Source organism: Melozone crissalis, unplaced genomic scaffold (assembly GCF_028551555.1).
Source record: "Melozone crissalis strain CALT ecotype California unplaced genomic scaffold, PUWL_Pcris_2 ptg000005l_1, whole genome shotgun sequence".
Lineage (NCBI taxonomy): Eukaryota > Metazoa > Chordata > Aves > Passeriformes > Passerellidae > Melozone > Melozone crissalis.
Genome location: NW_026535783.1, coordinates 21,649,737 through 21,669,694, shown reverse-complemented (window position 1 = coordinate 21,669,694; position 19,958 = coordinate 21,649,737). Strand labels below are relative to the sequence as shown.

Sequence of the window (19,958 nt, the reverse complement as noted above, 5' to 3'; positions counted from 1 at the left end):
GCAGCAGAAATTGTGTGTGTCTGCCTTGAGAGCCTTGAGTCTTCACACGAAATCCACCAGCTTGCTCTTCAAAGTGATGTGAAGACCAGCCTTTTTTAATAGCATTGGGGTGTTTTTCCATGAGCAAAGCGTGAGATTCTGGCCTCTACTAAAGTCAGTGAGAAAGACTCCTTAGTTTCACTGGAGCCAGAAAGCAAAGCAGCTCTTTCACTCTCCATCCCTCACCCAGAATGAAATGATGCCTTAATAATGGTCTTTGTGTCTCAGCCTTCAGGGACCTTCTGTACTTGTCTGTGCATCTTCAGGGAGCTGGAACAGCACACCACCAGCTTGCAACATCGTGTCTTGTGGTCCCCCTCCTGCCATCAAAGATGCAGTCATCAAAGGAGATAACTTTACTTTTGGAAACACAGTCTCTTACACCTGTAAGGAAGGGTATGTAGATCAGCACTACTGGATCAGCACTACTGGATCAGGTTGAGTAAAACTGGTGCACTGTTTGACAAGTCCTTTCTAACTGCACACTAATTCATGTTTGCTACTTCTTAACTTTTTGGAAGTTAAATGCAATGGAGATTTTTTTTTGTGGGTGGTCAGGTTAGTATGAGACAGAGATTTCTTAAAGTAGTTTCAGGGGAACTCTATACACTCAGGAAGAGAAGAATAGAGAGGAATCAGGGGGAATGGTAGCACAATTCAATCGGAAACCCTCTTGCTTGGAGTTACTAGAGAACCAGTACTTCTGTGTTAAATTCAAGGCTCTGATCATAGCAAATTCTTTATGTCTCATCAGGATGTAAGAATGCTTTTGATGCAGTTTAACAACTGTCTGCTGTGGTGTTCCAAATTCTATTTCCTTAAAATTAAGACTCTTTGTTTATTGAGGTGTATTGTTTTAAATTTATTTTTATCTACTCTATGTAGAGAAATTTTCATGAAAGAGGAGGCTCAGTTTTGATGACATCAAGCATGAAAGTATAATGCTGGACTCTGATCCTGCAAGAGCCTTTGCACACAGTAATCTTTACAGCCTATAAGCAGTTCCATAAAATTTCTTGAAACTGTTCTGTCTAAAAGGCAGAGCAGGTAAGCAGAGCTTTTGCCAGTTTAGGTCCAAAGTGACTGAAGAATTTTCTGCTTTTTCTCGGTGTAAAATGGTACATGACAAGCCAGCCTTTTTCTTATAAATTGGCAATGTTAATTGAAACATAATGGACACAAAGCGTCCTTATTATGTTTTCTAGACTGTATAGTGATTTTAAAAGCTGCTTCTCTTTCTTGGGCAAGCATTTTAAATGGGGTAGGATAGCAGCATTTAAAGACTGTCACAGCTGTTTGCCTGTGACAGTGGATTATTTTAAACATTGGCACATAAAAGGCTCTTTTTCTGGGGTCCAGTCATGAGGCCTTGAAAACAAATTCTGCAAACAAGACAAAACAGTTTTACAGATGTTGCTTCAAGATCTGAACAGCCTGCAGTACTTTGCAGTACTTATTGTTTCTTTGCTTTTTGTGAGAGCACACCACAGAGAAAAAAATTGATAAAACAGTCACAGGTACTGTGAGTACACTACTGCCTGTTGCATATTTAAGCAGCAGAGGTTTAAATGGGATGATGAGCTGCATGGATTCATGCCTGTCCCTGCATCCCAGAGACAGACTGGAGAGCTACAAGTACACTAACAGTATTAATGTGGTAGAATTTTATTATAAATAATTTCATTGAGTTTTTTCCAGTCAGCATTAATTTTTTTATTGACTTTCTAATATTTTTAACAGTGAGTTTTTAGGAAGAAGTTATTTTAAAATTGCTATATGTGTTATTGGTAAGAGCATCTCTGGGTAACTCACTAAGAGGTTTCACTTTGCTTGCAAGTGTGAAAATAGATTGAAAGGGCTAATACAAAAACCCAAAAGGCCTTTCTAGGCTTTTCATCTCTTTCTTTTCCAATCAATTTTGGTAAACAGAAACAGTTTCTGAGTGAGATCATTTCCTTGAGGATTGCATGGACCATTACAGCACAATACTAGGTTTATTGTAGTACTTTGAGGCCAAAATGGAAGCTCAGAAATGGTCATTGGACGTCTTACCTCTCTCTCAGACAGATGAGAGAGAGGTAAGATGCACAAGGTGTGCTAGGATGTCCCCCTTTGTGATACTTCACCCATGGACATGTAGGCTTTAGGATTTTCCTTTTGAAGTTGATCATAGCTAATTTACAAGATCCTATTGTTCTGGGGTTCTAGCAACAAGGGCTACTGCAAGGGCTTCAGGAAACCTTAGGTGGAGTTTGACAGTGCTTGTATTTTTGACTTCCTATGTGGTTTCCTTATCCACAGTTACACATTAGTTGGCCCTGAAACCATAGAGTGCTTAGCCAGTGGCAAGTGGAGTGTGAGCCACCAGCAGTGCCTGGCAGTATCCTGTGATGAACCACCCCATGTGGAAAATGCATCACCAGAGAGTGGCCACCGCCTCTTTGGTGATATAGCTTATTACTTCTGTTTGGATGGTTACAGCCTGGCTGATAACTCTCAGCTGCTTTGCAATGCAGAAGGGACATGGGTGCCTCCAGAGGGCAGGGACATGCCCCACTGCATAGCTGATTTCTGTGAAAAGCCATCCACTGTCTCATACAGCATCCTGGAGTCCATTAGTAAAGCCAAGTTTGCAGCTGGCTCTGTTGTGAGCTTCAAGTGCATGGAAGGCTTCGTTCTGAACACTTCAGCCAAGATCGAATGCCTGCGAGGGGGCCAGTGGAATCCTTCTCCTCTGAGCATCCAGTGCATCCCCATCCGCTGTGGAGAGCCTCCCCACATTAGCAATGGCTACGCCAGCGGGTCCAACTACAGCTTCGGAGCAGTGGTGGCTTACAGCTGCAACAAGGGGTTCTACATCAAGGGAGAGAAGAAGCGGACCTGTGAGGCCACCGGCAACTGGAGTGGCAGTTTGCCCACATGCCACCCAGTGTCCTGTGGAGAGCCACCGCAGCTTGAGAATGGCTTTATTAAGGTACAGAATGTGATTTCTCATCTGCCTGATACCATGGGAAACTGAATATATCTTCACAACTGTTGCTGTTGGAGTTTTCTTCCTTCTGTTTTGCTCTTTTGTTAAAACTGAGGAATGGATACATGATTGGATAGGATAAAGAAGGGGAAAAGCAGGTGGATTTCCATCAAAATCATATCTGAAAAGCATGACTATTTCCATGGGATTTCCTGTCATAAAGTGGTTTATCAGTTAGGAGACATATTCAACTGATTTCCTTAATGTCTTAGGCTTCATTTGTTTGGTTCTTGGGTAGCTTTCAAGTGCCTTCTTAGATATGAAGAACTGATGCCAGTTCACAAACCTTGCTTTTTTCATTGCGATAAAAAAATCTGATATGCAATAGATAAATCACCTTGAGATATTTTTTCTTCTTTTGATGCAAGCACGTTTCTTTACTGAAGTCAGAACTTCCCTTTCCTTATCAAATTAAATTGCAACAATGTTGCACATTTGGCGCACAAGGGCAATATTGTGGTAAGGAAGATCAAAACCACTCTTATATAGATTTAACATTGAATTTTTGAAACATTTTTCTTCTGAGCATCCCTCTTCATTCCTTAAATTCAGGGATTTAAGATAACAGGATACCAGATACCAGGGATACCAAATACCAGAGAATCTGCATTTGCTAAATTTGGAGGGTGGAGGTTGACATTCCAGTTCCCACATGAGTTTCCAGCAGTTCCTGTTCAGACTGCCAGACAGATGCATTTTCTAATTAATGCATATCACTCTGTTTTGTCTTCCTTAGGTAGGATCGCTCCCTCATCTATTCCTTACAGTTAGAGAAAATTTTTATTACCTCAATCAAAGCCCAGACTGCAACTTTTAGTTGCTTCTCAGCTGCCTGCTCAAGGCCATGCAGCTGCATATGTGGCATTTATAAATGTCTCCTAGTTGCAGTAGATTTGAGGGCTCCAAGCTCAGATACACACAGAAGCTAAAGAATCACGACAATAATAGGCCATTTGATGGCAGCTTCCCCTGATCCATTTTTTTCCCATCTTCCTTTCCCCACCTATTTTGGTCTCATGGCTCAGGAGGGGAGAAAGCAGAGGAATTCTTTTCTAGCTTTCACCTTTTAAGGTTTGAATTTTCTGTTTTATTTTGGCCTCAGATTTCCTGAAAAGAAGAGTGCATTATTTGAGGCAAGATATTTTGTGCCAGTTACTTGCCTTCATTCCTTCTGAGACAGCCTTTACTGCTGTCAGGGATTCAGCTAGAAGCTAGACCAGGAGAACACAAGAAATTAAATCAGTCTCCTGTTGCCAAATCATGCCTCTGCATTTCAGACATGTCTCTCTCTTAACTGTTTTCCAGGACACCACTGGGCACTTCTTTGAAAATCAGGCAAATTATCAGTGTGACTCTGGTTACCAGATGGTTGGGAGCCCAGTGTTTATCTGCCAAGCAAACCGGCAGTGGTACAGTGAATCGCCCCCTTACTGTGTTCCTCTCAGCTGTGGAAAACCACCATCCATCCAGCATGGCTACTCCAAGGGAGAAACTTTTGAAATGGGCTCCAAAGTTGAGTTCTTCTGTGATGAAGGCTATGAGCTGATTGGAGATGTTTCATGGACGTGTCAAAAGTCTGGGAAATGGAGCAAAAAGCAAAGTCCCAAATGTGTGCCAACAAAATGTCCAGAACCACCCCTGGCAGAAAATCAGCTGGTCTTGAGAGAAGTGTCTTACCAAGTCGGTGTTGTACAGTTCTCCTGCAAGGAGGGTTATGTTTTGCATGGCTCCTCTGTACTGAAATGCTTGCCCTCCCAGCAGTGGAATGATTCCTTTCCCTTCTGCAAAGTTGTACAGTGTTCTGCACCTCCCTATATCCCCTTTGGGGACCCCTTGACTTCATCCCTTCATTTTGGAAGCACTGTGAAATACATCTGTGTGGATGGGTTTTTGCTGAAGGGTGAGTCCACCATCAGGTGCCAGGCTGATGGCTCATGGAGCTTGCCTTTGCCAGAATGTATTCCCGTGGAGTGTCCTCAACCAGAAGAAATTCAGAATGGCATAGTTGATGTGCAGGGCCTCACCTTCCTTAGCACAGCCCTCTACACATGTAAACCAGGTTTTGAACTTCTAGGGAACACAACCGTCCTCTGTGGAGAAGATGGACAGTGGCTTGGGGGAAAGCCAGTTTGCAAACCTATTCAATGCCCAAGGCCTAAGAAGATTCTCAATGGCAAATACTCATTCACAAATTTCCATTATGGACAGACAGTTAGGTATTTCTGTGACAGAGGTTTCCAGCTCCAAGGGGAGGAAACACTGCGATGCCTAGAAACAGGAGAGTGGAGTACAGAGGTTCCCTCTTGCAAGGCCATAAATTGCCAGCCCCCTCAACCCATTGAGAATGGCTTTGTGGAGGGTGCAGATTATAGCTATGGGGCCATGGTCATTTACAGCTGTGTGCCAGGCTTCCAGCTGTCAGGCCTTGCCATGCAGACCTGTGAAGAATCTGGGTGGTCTAGCTCTACACCAACCTGCCTTCCGACAGACTGTGGCCTGCCTCCTCACATTGACTTCGGAGAGTACGTGCAGCTGAGACACGGGGAAAGGCGTCCTGACCAGGAGAGTGTTACAGAGAACCCCTCCCTTTCTCATGTGTTGCTGGCTGACAACATGAAGGACTTCAAAAGTTCCTTGAAGGAAGACAGTGCAATGCAGCTCACCACTTTCTTATTTGGAACTATCATTTTATACACATGTTACTCTGGCTACGAGCTGCTGGGAAACCCTGTTCTAGCTTGCCAAGAAGATGGGGCTTGGAACGGCACTGCCCCTGCCTGTGTTTCAATAGAGTGCACCTTGCCATCCCCTCCAGAGAATGGTTTTTTGCACGTCACGGAGAACAGGCTCGGCAGTGCAGTGAGGTACACCTGCAGGCCAGGATTCACACTGATTGGCTCTGACACACGGCTGTGTTTGCCAAGTCGACAATGGAGTCACACCGCTCCTTACTGCAAAGCATTAATGTGCAATTCACCTACCCATCCTTTGAACGGGAAGGTAAGAGGGGAAAACTACACATATGGGAGTGTTGTCTACTATGAATGTGATCCTGGTTACCAGTTAAATGGCCCCGCAGAGAGGAGATGCCAAGAGAGCCAGAAATGGGATGGCAGTGAACCAATCTGCATTCCTGTTTCCTGCGGCCCACCATCAGTTCTGGAGAATGGTCAGGTAACTGGAGAGGACTACACATACCAGAGACATACAGAGTATAGGTGCAACGAAGGTTTCCTGTTAGATGGGGACAGGAGTAGAGTCTGCCTTGAAAATGGAAGCTGGAGTGGAATCACTCCGGTTTGCAAAGCTGTGATCTGCCCTGTGCCGCTGCCTCTTCTCAATGGGAGAACTACTGGCTCAGATTTCAGCTTTAATAAAGAAGTGCACTATCGCTGCAATGATGGTTATAGCCTGCAAGGAGCATCGACGCTTACCTGTCAGCGTGACGGTACCTGGGACTCAGAAGCACCACACTGTGAGCCAGTCATTTGTGGACCCCCTGAAGACATCTCCCATGGCTTTCTGAACGGCTCAGCCTTCACTTTTGGGGAGTTTGTCCACTACATATGCTTCCCTGGTTATGAGCTGCATGGCAATCCCTTACGGCAATGCCTGTCCAATGGGTCCTGGAGTGGGAGCCTTCCGTCTTGCCTACCTTGTGTGTGTCCTACACCACAGATTCGAAATGGGATTGTTCTTGGTACAGATTTCAGCTGTGGGATAAGTGTGCAGTTTCAATGCCTGGAGGGCTTCAAACTGCTGGGACCTCCTGAAGTCACCTGTGAGGCAGCTGGCAAATGGAGTTCTGGGTTTCCTCGCTGCGGACAGATTTCCTGTGGTGCTCCACCCATCATCCCCAACACATTTATCAATGGGAGCAGCTCTGAAGATGAGAACACAATCATCTATACCTGCTTGACAGGTTTTGTCATGAAGGGGGGTCCGGAACTGACTTGTGTGGAGACAGGTGTGTGGAAGAAGCCATACCCAAGCTGTGAGCTCTTAAGCTGTGGCCCACCACCATCTATCCCAAATGCAGAGGTTCTTGGGAACGTTTATACCTATGGAAGTAAGGTCCAGTACAGGTAAGGATAACACTGCTATTCTGTTTTCTTTAAAAGTCTCTGAAGGAAAGAAGATGGAAGGTTCACGTACCTTCAGTTAGTGCAACTTTCTACATACTCAGATTGACAAAGCCCACATTGCCATGTACTTTATAAAATACTGTTTGGAAAACTCCAGAAAGGCATTTCAGCCTGTTGGGCTGATTCTTCCACTGACTTTAATTTCCCATTTCCATTTGCTTTCTTATTCTTCTCCACTGAAGCACCGTTTTCAACATATAGGGGTTTTTATCAGGTGACAACAACAGTCAGCAGGGTGTGCAGCTTCTCTCCTCTTGGCATTGTATTTATGGTTTCCTGCTTCAGGTGCCTCTTGTAATACAAAAGACTTGATATCCCCCTTCTCCCATTATCTGCACTGCAGCACTGTGCTGTCTGGAGCACTGGAGTAAGTTACTCCTTTGACAGATATGAGAAACTGAGGGGTTTTTGTTAATTTCCTGGAGTACTTTTGCTGCCCACTACTAAACCCACTAGTGCAAGCCAGTTGAGTTGTTCTTGGTAAAGCACCATTGAGTCAGCCTTGGGTGTCTAAGCAAGGCTAAGTCTTAGTTTGTTCTTGGAAGAAGGTGAGATCATCTTTAGAATTGCTTGGTGCTCACGCACTCTCTTTACCTCACCAGAGGCCCTCCTAGCAAAGAGATGGGCAGTGTAGAAATTGCCCTAAAACTTCCAGTACCCTCTGAGTACTGAAGCCACAACTCATTTTCCATTGTGATGCTGCAGCAGCATGAAACAGCTGGAAATGAAGTCTGAAGTCTCCAGCTCTTGCAACAGAATTAATTCAGTTGAGACATACTTCTCACAGGCTTACCTTGAAGTAATAGAAAAATCTCAAGACATATTATTAACAACTAATGCTGAAAAGTTACTGTCCTGACTTTTTAATTTATGGGTTATTCCTAGCTGTGTCTCTCTGGTCAGGTCTTCATGCTGTGTTGCAGATGTCTGGAAGGCTACGCAATGGCGACAGAAGTGGATATATGCACTTGCCAGGAAGATGGACAATGGTCCCCTCAAAGTATTTCCTGTTGCCCCAGAAAGTGTCCACTTCCAGGAAATATCACTAATGTAATCGTTCTTGGGAACAACTTCACTGTGAACTCAAGCATCACTTTGTCATGTGTAGAAGGCTACACTCTGGTGGGAGCAAGCACATCTACATGCAAGGTATAGTTTTATTAGCACTGTTTTATTCTGCTGGCCTTCTTGAATTCAGGAGTGCTTCTCATATCTTCCTTACCTTTTGGCCCTTAACTGGGCACAACTAAAAATTTCAAAGCATATTCTGCAAAATATTTTATGTTTAGTTGTTTCCCAATAAGAACAATTGTTTTCTATGTATGGACTTTCAGAACTAAAAATATTTTATTTCTCCTTCCATCAAAAGGCTGTCTTTTAGAAAAGCATTCGTTTTAGAGAAGCAATCATTTTATCACATGCCAAGCATTAAATCACTATGTCTGAGATTTAAAAAAAATTATGTCCAAGATTTCTAATATATTTTGAGGATTGCAGGCAGAGCTTTATCTCTAGAATAACAGGCAGTTGACATCCACTGTACATCTGTAGAAACTTGAATCCTCTGTTAAAGAACAAACATCTTAATCAGTTCCACTGGTAACCTCCTGTCACATTAGCTGTGGACAGCCTCATCTTGAGTTTGTAAATAGACTTTTAAAGTCACTAGGTACGCTTGTATGAGAAAAGCTGACCATGTGTGGGTTTGAAGAGTAAGTCTTTCTTATTAAATGTTTTCCCCTCATTTTGCTGTTTCAAATATCTGTAGGAGTAGTTGTCTTTGACAAGTGTTTCTTCAGGTATCAGACTTCCCTTAGTAAGTCAGAGAAGGCTGCTGAAGCACTTAGTCATGGTGTTAGACATTCAACCAGGAGAGAAATACAAAACATGAAATCAGGCAGATGTAAGTTTTCATTCTTCTGATGTGTTGTTCCCTGAGTGGTTAGGTGACCTTGCCCCATTGAACTTGCTTTTCCAAGCTTTTTTTCCCCTTTTTTTTGTTCCATCTGCCTTTTAAATCTCAAGCTAAGTGTTCCTGCCAAAGATAACACTAGTCTATGTTAACATCTTGAAAATGTTACTTAAATTACCAAGTTTTATAAAGGATTGAACAGATAATATTATGTCTGTACACCCACAGCAACTGGATGCTCCTACCAAGATTTTTCTTTTTCAATTAGATATGATAGCACATATAAAGCGGTGCTGTTACATTTCTAATTGTATTTATTTTTCAGGAAAATGGTGTTTGGGTGCCACCATTTTCTGATGACATCTGCAGTCCTGTGTCTTGTGGAACTCCAGAGTCTCCAGAGCATGGATTTGTGGTTGGCACTAAATACAATTTCAAAGACATGTCTCTTTATAAATGTGACTCTGGCTATGAATTACAAGTAAGCAAGCTCAAATCACCAACACTCTAAGTTCTCATTTTCTGTTCCTGAGTGATTGCTATGGACTGCCTCATTCATTTGGACACTATGGAAGCTGGGTGTCTGCTGGTTTTTTTATTGTCTGTAGACAGTTCATGCTGTTTGGGACAGTCTTTGAATGGTTTTAAGGGTATAGTTGAAGCAAATATCCTGTTCAGAGGTATATGTCCAGCAGGTATCTTGCAGTATTTGAGTTTTCTTAAATGAAGTCCTCTGCAAATGCAACATTACATATGCTTGTGATCATAAGTTGCAGAAGAGTTAATTTCTCATGTACTTCCTTAGCCAGAGTTAGACTAGGTTTTTTTTTCTGATTTGTAGTGTCCCAATCATTGTCTGTGTGCCAAGAGTTGTGCCTTCCAGACTTAAAGTTCCTCATAAACTCCACTGCCCTCAGTTCTATGACATTGCCAGATGGTATTAAAGTGATAGATCAAAGATATTCCATTTTGTTCAATGACAGCTTTATTCCCTGATGGAGGAGGAATCAAACTTCTTTCCTGTCCATTGTTTTCATTACAGCTTTTATCCCCACCTGAGCTCTGAAACAGCATTGCTTTCCCAGTATCAGGATTCAGGCTAGCAAGTTCAGAGCTGGCTCAGTGGTGGTTTCAAAAGCTGCAGTGAATTCAGAAATGACAGTAGGTTGCTGAGGCACAGCATGATCTCCACTGTTCCCAGGTGATGAGTGAGACATAAGGTGGTGAGATGTCTCCAGGACAGAGGCTGGCTCTTAATGCCGGTTTTGTGTGGGTCAAGCAGAGTGCAGGATTGCACTTCCTTTGTACTGTTGTAACACCAGTAACTAATTAAGAACTTCATGCATGTAAAATCACCCAGTCAGAAGTTAATTCACTCAGTCAAGTTAAAATTAGAGTTTGGAGAATGCTTAGGTAACAAAGACTTTAGTTTTCATTATGTTGTCAAATAGTGCAAATATGCACTGGAGTTGAAGGTGTTAGTATTTAGACAAAAAGGTAGAGTTGCTGTTTCAAATAATTCTAGGAAGCAGTAAACCAGTGTTGTTTTACAGTAATAAGCTCTTCCAAGCTTTGTAGTCCAGTTTCGCCACCTAGTGTCAAACTGTGTCCCCACTGTAGGAGTCCTGCTTTCTTCCTTTGGGAAGCAAAGTCCATTGGGTGTGATGCCATACAACAACATGTCAAACATCTACTCTTTATCGATAGGTCTGCTTTGTAATAAAAGTACATTACAGCAAGGGACATAATTAAATATTGTCCTCCATGTCTCTGGAGAATTAAATCCTGGGCTATTAGGCTGTCCATAAAACTTTATGTAAGAAAGAAATAATGTAATTTTTAGCAAATATAAAGAATGAGTGTTCGGGATGTGGTTAAATCAGCACATCATGTTTATTAAACTCAAGCTTGTATAGTTGTTGAAAAAATTCCTAGTTGAATTTCCTATAAGTACTGAAAGGAGAAAAATTGTCATCACAACACATTCCTATGAGCAAGAATGATAAAACTGAAAAAAAAAAGATGATTCTCCAGAGATATAAGGACAAGAGAACTAACTGGCCCCACAAACTTTTGATTTATAAAAGACACCCATCATTTTGCAGAAAGTTGTGCCATAAACTCTAAGAGTAGCCTTGGGCTGTAGCACTTCATTTTCTCTTTGGATGGGTGGCACATGGAGAAAAAGCTTCCTCACTTTGCTGAATACTAAAGATGATGGGAGAAAAGAGTTTATTAAAGCAAAGTTGTTCTTTGAACATTTTCTCTTGTTTCACAGGGTGATGCAGAACGGACTTGCCAAGAAGACAAGCTTTGGAGTGGCAGTGTGCCAGTGTGCAGAAGTATGTTCTACCTGAATCTATCGCTTAATGTTGGTCAAGGGTGATATCACACAACAGAAATCACTAATGCTCATTTTGCTTTATAACCCATACTGTCTGCATTTACCTAAATTTTTTGGTAAGTACTGCTGGTAACAACCTGGAAGGGCAGAGTTGCTGGTGTGTGCAGGTAGCAGTGTGAAGAAAATCTCTACACCTTTCTGCCTTGCTCCTCTGCAGAGAGCTTCCAGTCTGACACCTGAGGTCATGGGTTCTGCAGTTACTGAGGACCTCTGAGCACATTAGTTGCCAGGAGTTACACATATTTAGCATCCTCCAATGTAACTCTGTGGATGTCATTCTCAAAGGCACTTCACTTCTCTGAGATGTCATTGATTGCAGTGCTGAAATAGGAGTTTCTACACAAATGTTTACATGGACTTCAGCGGTTGGCTGAAGGAGGCAACAGTTTCCTGAGGCCTCCTGCCAGCACAGTTGCAATAGATTTTTTACTTTTAGCATGAAGTGGAAGCACCAAATATGATTCTGCTCTGCTACTCAGGGACAAATTCCTGGCAATGACCAGGTAACTGCTGTGTTCTTTCCTGTTTCTCAGAGTAAAACCTGTGGAGGAGCTATGAACAGAACAAGCCATACGCACTTTGTTTGATTGGAAAGTATTGCTTACATTACAGGAATATCATGTGGACCCCCAGATATGATAGAAAATGGATCGGTTCAGGGAGAGGAGTTCCTGTTTGGCAGTGAAGTTTTTTACAGCTGTGACCCTGGCTTTGAGCTACAGGGGCCAAGCAGAAGGATTTGCCACGTTGACAGAAAATGGAGCCCTTCTGCCCCAACATGCATACGTAAGTAGCATGCAGAGCAATGTGATGTCCAGGAAAGCTAGGGCAGGAGGAGAGTGTTTTGTCTGGCTTCCTCCCTGTCTTTCCCTCCAGCAAAGGGCTGTAAGAGGAGCAGCAAGAGGAAAAGCCGGCAGTACTTCTCTGATCAGAAACAATCTCGTTTTGGCACATTGAAATGGCATAAACATAGAGAGGGTCATGCTGAAGTCAGTAGGGTAGGAATGTGGCCTACTATATCTGACTTGCCTTGAATTATGATGTGCAGAGCTTTGGACATGTTCACCCCTGCCATGCCAAAGCAAGTATATCTTGGCCACTGAGTATGTCTTGGCCACAGCTGTGCTCCCTAGGATCAAGTCTTGGCTCTCTATCAAGAAAATAACTAATTGAAGGAGCTTAGGAAGAAGGATTTATGACTTATTTCATATGGCTTATAAATAAAATGCAAATATTTATAGTCTTTGCCAATAAATAATTTTCCATCTTTTCTTGCTGGTGTAATGGTCCTATGCCTTGCATTCTTCTCTCTCACCTTTGATGAGTTTACTTTGTCTCCACAGTGTGGGACAGAGGTCAAGATTCTTCTTAAGTACTACCATTGTTCTGGAGCGCATTTTGAGGTCATCTTCCACTGTAGGAGCACAAAAGGGACTGAAAATGCGGCCTCAGGCATGCACAGAAGAAATATTCTGGATCCTCTGTTGGTTTGAACACACCTCATATCTTATAACACCACCAAATACAGTTAGAGCCACTTTCAGGTGTCTGCAGTGTGAACCCCAGGAGAAAGGGCGGGAAAGGAATTGTATAACTCTTCTCCATGTAGCAGTTCACAGCTTCTTTCCTGCTGTCCTTCTGTTAATTCAGGATGAGAACAGAGCTATCAGATGGTGTGTGACTCATAGAAGGAACAGTCTTCATTGTGTATAAAACCCAAAAGTTTTCTTCTCTCCTAGAAATTACTTGTGGGCTTCATCCTTCCATTGAAAAAGCAGAGGCCATTTCTACTGGAAGCACATACAGAAGTAATGTAACCTTTGTGTGCAGCTCCGGATACCATCTTGTTGGGCCCCAGAATATCACATGTCTTGCCAATGGGAGCTGGAGTAAGCCCTTGCCATTGTGTGAAGGTAACGGTTTGGTTTCATGTCCTGGAACATTTCAATATGGGATAAGCAATAGCTCCTCCCTTATGCATGGATATTATATAATCCAGAGACTGAGTTGCTTTTGAAAAATGATTCTGTAATATGGGGTTTCTGGAGAACCTATCAGTGGCAAGAAAGAATGATTTCCATCTTTCTGCCCTACTGGCCCGTCTGAAGTCATAAATGTGGCCTCACTTCCCCATTTTGTTGGGGCTTTTCTTCATCACCAGAAGAAGCTTCTGTTCTAGGCTGGCTACATGTCCTTCCCAGGGTTACTGAATCAATGTTTTTCATGATTTATAAGTCTATATTGACTTTTAACATAATGTGTTATTAATTCAGGAAATGTTTGAAGTTCAGGACTAAATATCAAGCTGAATTAATAAGACCCCTTCCTTTGCAGAGACCAGATGCAAAATTCCAGTTTCCTTGCTGAATGGGAAAGCAATTTATGAAAACAATACAGTTGGCAGTACAGTAACATATCTCTGTGAGAGGGGATACAGCTTGGAAGGAGAACCAGCAGCAGAGTGCACAAGAGATGGAAGATGGAGTAATCCCTTGCCTCTCTGTAAACGTGTGTGTTTGCTTTGTAATGGAAAAGTTTTTGCAGAGAAACAATAGGGGCAGTTACTGATACAAGTTAAAGCATTAATTTCTCTGAGTGTATTTTTGTGACAGTAAGAGAACAAGCTGCCTTCTGCATAGGTCCCTCTAGTTGGAAAGATGACATAAAATGGAGTTGTTGTTATAGTCAAACACTTGATATATAGTAGAAGCAGGTGAGAGAATCATTTGGAGGAGAAGGGAAAGGGAGACTTCATTGTCATCTACAAGTGACATGTTGACAGGGTGCAAAGGAAAATGTGCCAGATTCTTCTCAGAGTTCAACAGTGGTAGAGTGAAATGCAATGGACACTAGTTGCAATAAAGCAAAGCTCCAGTGAAGTTTTTGAAGAAACTTTTTGCCATCAACAGAGTCAAGCAGAGGAGAAGAAACCCAGAGAGGACATGAGATCTCAATCCACAGTTACCCAAATTTAACACAAATTTCTGATCAGGTTCCAGAGCAACTTCTAACCTAGCTGGCCCTGTTTGGAGAAGAAGGTTGGACTCAATGGCTGTATAAATTCTTCTGCAATTCTGTGAAATAGTGTGTTTTGTACATGTTCACTGCACCCACACACCCACAATAGCCTTTCTTGTTACTGTATGTGTCTGTAACTAATTTTAAGACCTAGTGTAGTCTTAGGATTGTTAATTTAGACATTTAATTTTTGTATTGCAAAGTACTTATTCATTTTAGTATCAAGGCACTGACATAAATCTCTGCTCTTTATGGAGCCAATATTTTCCACACTGGTGATGAGATCACAAATAGACCATGCAAAAATAGCCCAGCAAGCTTACAGCCAGCAATAAATAAAATTAGAGAGATTCTAAACCCCAATGAATGACACAGTAAGTCTCTAATCAAACATCTGAATTTTTGCTGCTCTTTATTGATCCAGCCCCTCCAAACATGAATTAGGATAGGTCTGGTTCTCTTTTATAGGAAGGTTATGGTAAACAGGAAGGACAAGAGAGAATGGTTTCACAGCAACAAGTAGGATATTTCTCACTTAAATCCTTAGTATGTCCTTAGTATGGCATCAGCAGAACATGGTAGCAAGCCATGAGGCAGCAGTGAATTAGAAATTTTTAATTACTATTTTATGACCCAAATCTCATCATTTCAAATCAAATTACAAATTGGGTTCACATCCATTCAGCATCCATTTCTTCTCATGTGTTTTGGGTTTGAAATTTGCAGAAACTATTCTAAAGTGGTCTCTCTTCCTTCTCTCTCTTTTTCTTCCCTTCTTTTCCTTCACACCCTTACTTTTAACAGCAAACCCTTGTCCTGTGCCTTTCATAATCCCAGAGAATGCCCTTCTGTCAGAGGTGGATTTTCATGTTGGCCAGAATGTATCCATCAGGTGCAGGGAAGGCTACCAGCTGAAAGGGCAGTCTGTGATCACCTGCAATGCTGATGAGACCTGGACTCCAGCCACAGCTAAGTGTGAAAGTAAGTACAAGACACGCTGTTCCACAGGGATTGGTACTTTCCAGAGGGCTCTAAGAAGCTCTAGAGAAGAGCTATGTTTTCTTTCTTTCTAACAGAGGTGTTCCTTTAGAAGGACTCAGAATACATCTGTGTGGGTTGGTGTTTCAACAGTATTCATGTATTCTTCATTTACCTTTTGCAAGCCTGGAGCTGGGTTGATTGCTGGATAGCCTAAATACCCTAAGAATGATTTCTATGAGATTATGGGTGATGAGACAAGAGTTGCAGAAAGATGTGCTGCCTTTTTTTTTTATTTATTGATACTCACAGCAGGCAGTATCCTTTAGCAAGCATGTTGGAAAGCCTTTTGACTTCTCGTAAGCAATACTGTTTAGACTCATGGGATCACAGAATGGGTTGGGTTGGAAAGGGCGTTTAAGATCATCTACTTCCAACCCCTCTGCTATGGGTAGGGATGCCATTCATTAAATCAGGCTGCTCAGGGTCCCATCCAGCCTGGCCTTGAACACTTACAGGTATGGGGTATCCACAGCTTCCTTGGGCAACCTGTTCCAGCACCTCATCACTGTCTGGGTAAAGAATTTCTTTCTAATATCTAAACTAAATGTTTTAAACTCCTTTCAGTTTAAAACCATTGCCTCTTGTTCTGTCTCTATCTTCCCATATAAATACTACCTCCTCTTAATAAGACCCTTTAAGGAACAGGAAAGCTGCAATGAGGTCTCCCTGAAGCCTTCTCCTGGATCCATGCTGAATAATCCCAGCTCTTTTTACCTGTCTGGTTAGGAGAGATGCTGCATCCCTCTGCCCTTCTCTGGACCCATTCTTTCTTGTCCTGAGGACCCCAGAGATGGATGCAGCACTCCACATGGGGTCTCATAAGGGCAGAATAGAGTGAGATAATCCCCTCTCTCACCCTGCTGGTCTCACTTCTTTTGATGCAGCCCAGGATACCAGTGGCTTTCAGGGCTCTGTCCAAAAATGCAGCTGTTGGTTCATGTCCAGCCTCTCACCATGAAGAACCCCCAAGCCCTTCTCAGAGCTGCTCTCAGTGACTTCTTCCCCCAGTCTGTACTCACGTTTGGTATTGCCCTGACCTGAGTGCAGCACTTTGCACTTGGCCTTGTTGAACATCATGGGATTCTCATGAGCCCACTTCTTAAGTTTGTCTGGATCCTTGGACTCCATTGCTGATTGACCATCTGGAAGGTGTCCGTGACACCTCCGCCCCAACAGCATTGTCTCCAGGGTTAAAATATGTGTCATGTAGGCTCTGCAGCTCACCAACATCTGGATGGTTTCTTTTGTTTAGAGATATCTTGTGGTCCCCCAGCTCATGTAGAGAATGCTCTGATTCGTGGTAGCTTCTATCAGTATGGAGACATGATCACCTATTCATGCTACAGTGGGTACATGCTGGAGGGGCCCCTGCGGAGTATTTGCTTGGAAAATGGAACATGGACAACACCACCTGCCTGCAAAGGTAAGTATTTTTTACTAACAGAATGAAAGCTTAACTTGCCATAAACACAGAAGTGTCATCTTAGGTGCAATAAAAATAAAAGTGAAATTTTTGCTAGTTTTAGTGCAGTCATATTTCCACTCAGGGCACTTAATTCCATGTTATTGCTTTATTTCCAGTTTAAAGAGGAGGCTTCCATAATTTTTTCTTTAGTCCTAGCTAGTCTTAGGGTTTCTTTTGCTACAGTGTTGTATCCCACAACTAGTATCTTTTCTCCTGACATCTTTTGCAAGAAAGTGACAGAACTAGTTGTCTTCCTGACAAGCTGACCTGTTTCAGATAAGCACTGCCAGTCAGTTTTTCACAGTCAAAAACTGAACACTGCAGAATCCAAAATAGAACAAATGGGTTCTTAGTCCCTCACTATGTTTAAAGTGTGGCAGCTCCTGATATTCAATTTGCAATAAGAGGTAGATTGATATAGCTCACTAAATAATACACACTGAGCCCTCTAGAAAATCCATAGATTTAACAATATACCAGGCTTTCTACACTTGGCAGATCAGCAGGTATTTGTTATTTCTTGGTCTGTTGAGCTAAAACATTCACTTTTTTAAAGCCAAGAGTTAACTCTTCCATTTAGAAGATTCAAATAAATAAAAAGTTTTGAACAGAAAATGGGGGGAACAAAAACTTGAAGAGAAAATAAGCTCAACAATAAAAAACATATATAAGCATATTCAAATACTAACTTAAAGCCATGGATGAGTCACAGCAAAAAAGTTCAGGGTCATAGAGCTTTGGCGGAAGAGATCTTGTCATCTGCCATTTCCATGTCAGAAGCGTGGCTTGCTCTCTGCTGCTGGGCAGCTGTGGAGCAGGGAGTTAGCTGCACCCTGAAGTCTTATTTCAGACTGTGGAACAGCGACCATGACAAATTGAGCTTTAGGTATTTTATTGAGAAAAGAGAAAACCTTACAACACAGCAGTGGCCAGTCACAACCAGCCCCATTCCTCTTCACACAGAAGAAGAAAAGTTCAAGGACGCTCACCTGGGAGCATTGGAGTCATTATCAGAATTGTCAGGTCAGCCTCTCCTGCAAGTCTCAGCTCCCCATATCAAAATACAAGCAACATTTCTTCCTTCCTCAGAGAGTTTCTGTTTAGGTTAGAAGCCATTTGGAGACAGAGGATTCTATACTGTGCTAAGCCTGACAAATCATGGACCCCTCATCAGTTAGTTTTTTATATGAATTCTGACAGTAAAATATTATGAATGTTAATAGCTAAATAAGTTGAGTTACCCTACTCTATGAAAGCAGGCACTCTCCTAAATTCCTGTATGTGATAGTTACAATGTCTTGACTAAAAATCATGGATCAGTAGAGCATTTTGAGGAGAACCAGAACCAAAGAAGAGGGTTTGCAACTCCTGAATATTTCAGGAGTAGAGTAGCTTTTCCTGAGAAACAGATTTGTCTTGGATTTGTGACCATGGCTTGCCACTGGCATGAACAATTACCCATCACGCAGCCAAGTAGAGAAGATTTGAAGGAAAAGCAACTGAGTTACTTCAGTTATCATGATGTGTCCAAAAGTGCTTTTGGAAATTTGCGCTCCCAAAGCACAAGGCTGTTTCTAAAAAGTTTGTATTTCTAAACTGTGATAGCTACAGAATTCAAGGGATCTCTGCATAATAGCTACTTTGCCTAAGCTAGAATTCAATAGCAAAATTATTTGGATAATATCTGTTCCAGTTGTAGCACTTTGGATTTTTCAATTGTCCTTTTAATATCACCAGATTTACTTTTTATTCTTATTTAATATTTATTAGTTACAAAGAACTCCTTTATGCCAAGGGATGCAATTGTCTGCTAAGAAAGATCACCAGGGACCAAGAAGGGCTGATCTGCAAAGCACTGTCAAACATTCTGTTTGCAACACTGCAATATCTATTGGGACTGTTCAGAGGAATAAGTATTAAGGAAAAATTATTTCAAAAAATGCAGTGAAGAGGTGGAGACATGATGAAGGTGGAAAACAAAGCAGAATAACCTGTGTATTAAGAGAGGGGAATAACAATTTCCCTCCTCTTTTCTAAAAGGGGACTTTAAAAGAGCTAAAGATGTTTCTGAGAGGACTGTCCTGCATTTTCATGACATATGTCAAAGTGATCTTTCAAAACTGCTTTATGATTCATATGAGTGATTTTCCTAACAAAAGTCCTACAGGACCCAAGCCTTTGTGGTCTACATCAGAAACTACATGAAAGCACTCTTTGTAATGACTCATGCTGCATTTCTTGTTTATGGCTGTGTGAGTTGATTATTAATATGTTCTAAGCCTGCTTGAAAAGTTCTGACCCAGCTGAACAGGTTTGTTAATGTAAATATTATAATTAAAAAGCAGACTTCTTTGGAAGAGCTCTCACCACAGCCACACTTGCCTGAATCACCACTGGTTAGAGGTTGCTGGCCAGATTCTGATCTGAGTTTCAGGGGTGAGAAGTATTAGCCTGGATCTGCTGATAGTAATTATCTGCAGGACTCATTAGGCTGCTCAGATGCGCACAGCTTACCTGACTCCTTACCTGACTTTCTGAAGCGCTCTAAAACTCTTGTCCATTTGCCCTCTTCACATCTTGTTGACTCTGAGTGGTCCATGTGGAGCTGTCAACAAGAAAGTTTGTACCCCATCAGCAAATAAGAACATTATGAGAGGGAAGCTGGGGCCTGGGGAAATTGTTCACTTGCAACCACAAGGAAGCATTTTGCAAAGCTGAAAACAGATAACAGAATTTATTATTCCCCTTCTGACATGTTTGACTTGCAGCAGAGTAATGCTTTTGTGTGTCCTGTGTCAATAAATTTACAAGGGGATGTCAAAAGATTGATACCATGGATGTGAGATTTGCTACCATAAACTAAAGTCACATTTGATACTTTCTATTCCCTCCCCAGCACATCA

The 19,958-nt window shown here is 42.0% G+C and overlaps 1 protein-coding gene across 1 annotated transcript in view; it reads left to right on the top strand.

Moving 5' to 3' along the window:
• The window catches only part of SVEP1 (sushi, von Willebrand factor type A, EGF and pentraxin domain containing 1), a 114,757-nt gene that overhangs the window by 85,252 nt on the left and 9,547 nt on the right, over positions 1-19,958 (top strand). Inside the window, exons 36-46 of the mRNA XM_054287487.1 lie at positions 268-435; positions 2,341-3,013; positions 4,376-7,155; positions 8,139-8,364; positions 9,453-9,608; positions 11,406-11,469; positions 12,144-12,317; positions 13,271-13,444; positions 13,866-14,039; positions 15,354-15,530; positions 16,843-17,013. Coding sequence (XP_054143462.1) covers positions 268-435; positions 2,341-3,013; positions 4,376-7,155; positions 8,139-8,364; positions 9,453-9,608; positions 11,406-11,469; positions 12,144-12,317; positions 13,271-13,444; positions 13,866-14,039; positions 15,354-15,530; positions 16,843-17,013 — 4,937 coding nt within the window. The remainder of the gene's footprint in view (positions 1-267; positions 436-2,340; positions 3,014-4,375; positions 7,156-8,138; positions 8,365-9,452; positions 9,609-11,405; positions 11,470-12,143; positions 12,318-13,270; positions 13,445-13,865; positions 14,040-15,353; positions 15,531-16,842; positions 17,014-19,958) is intronic.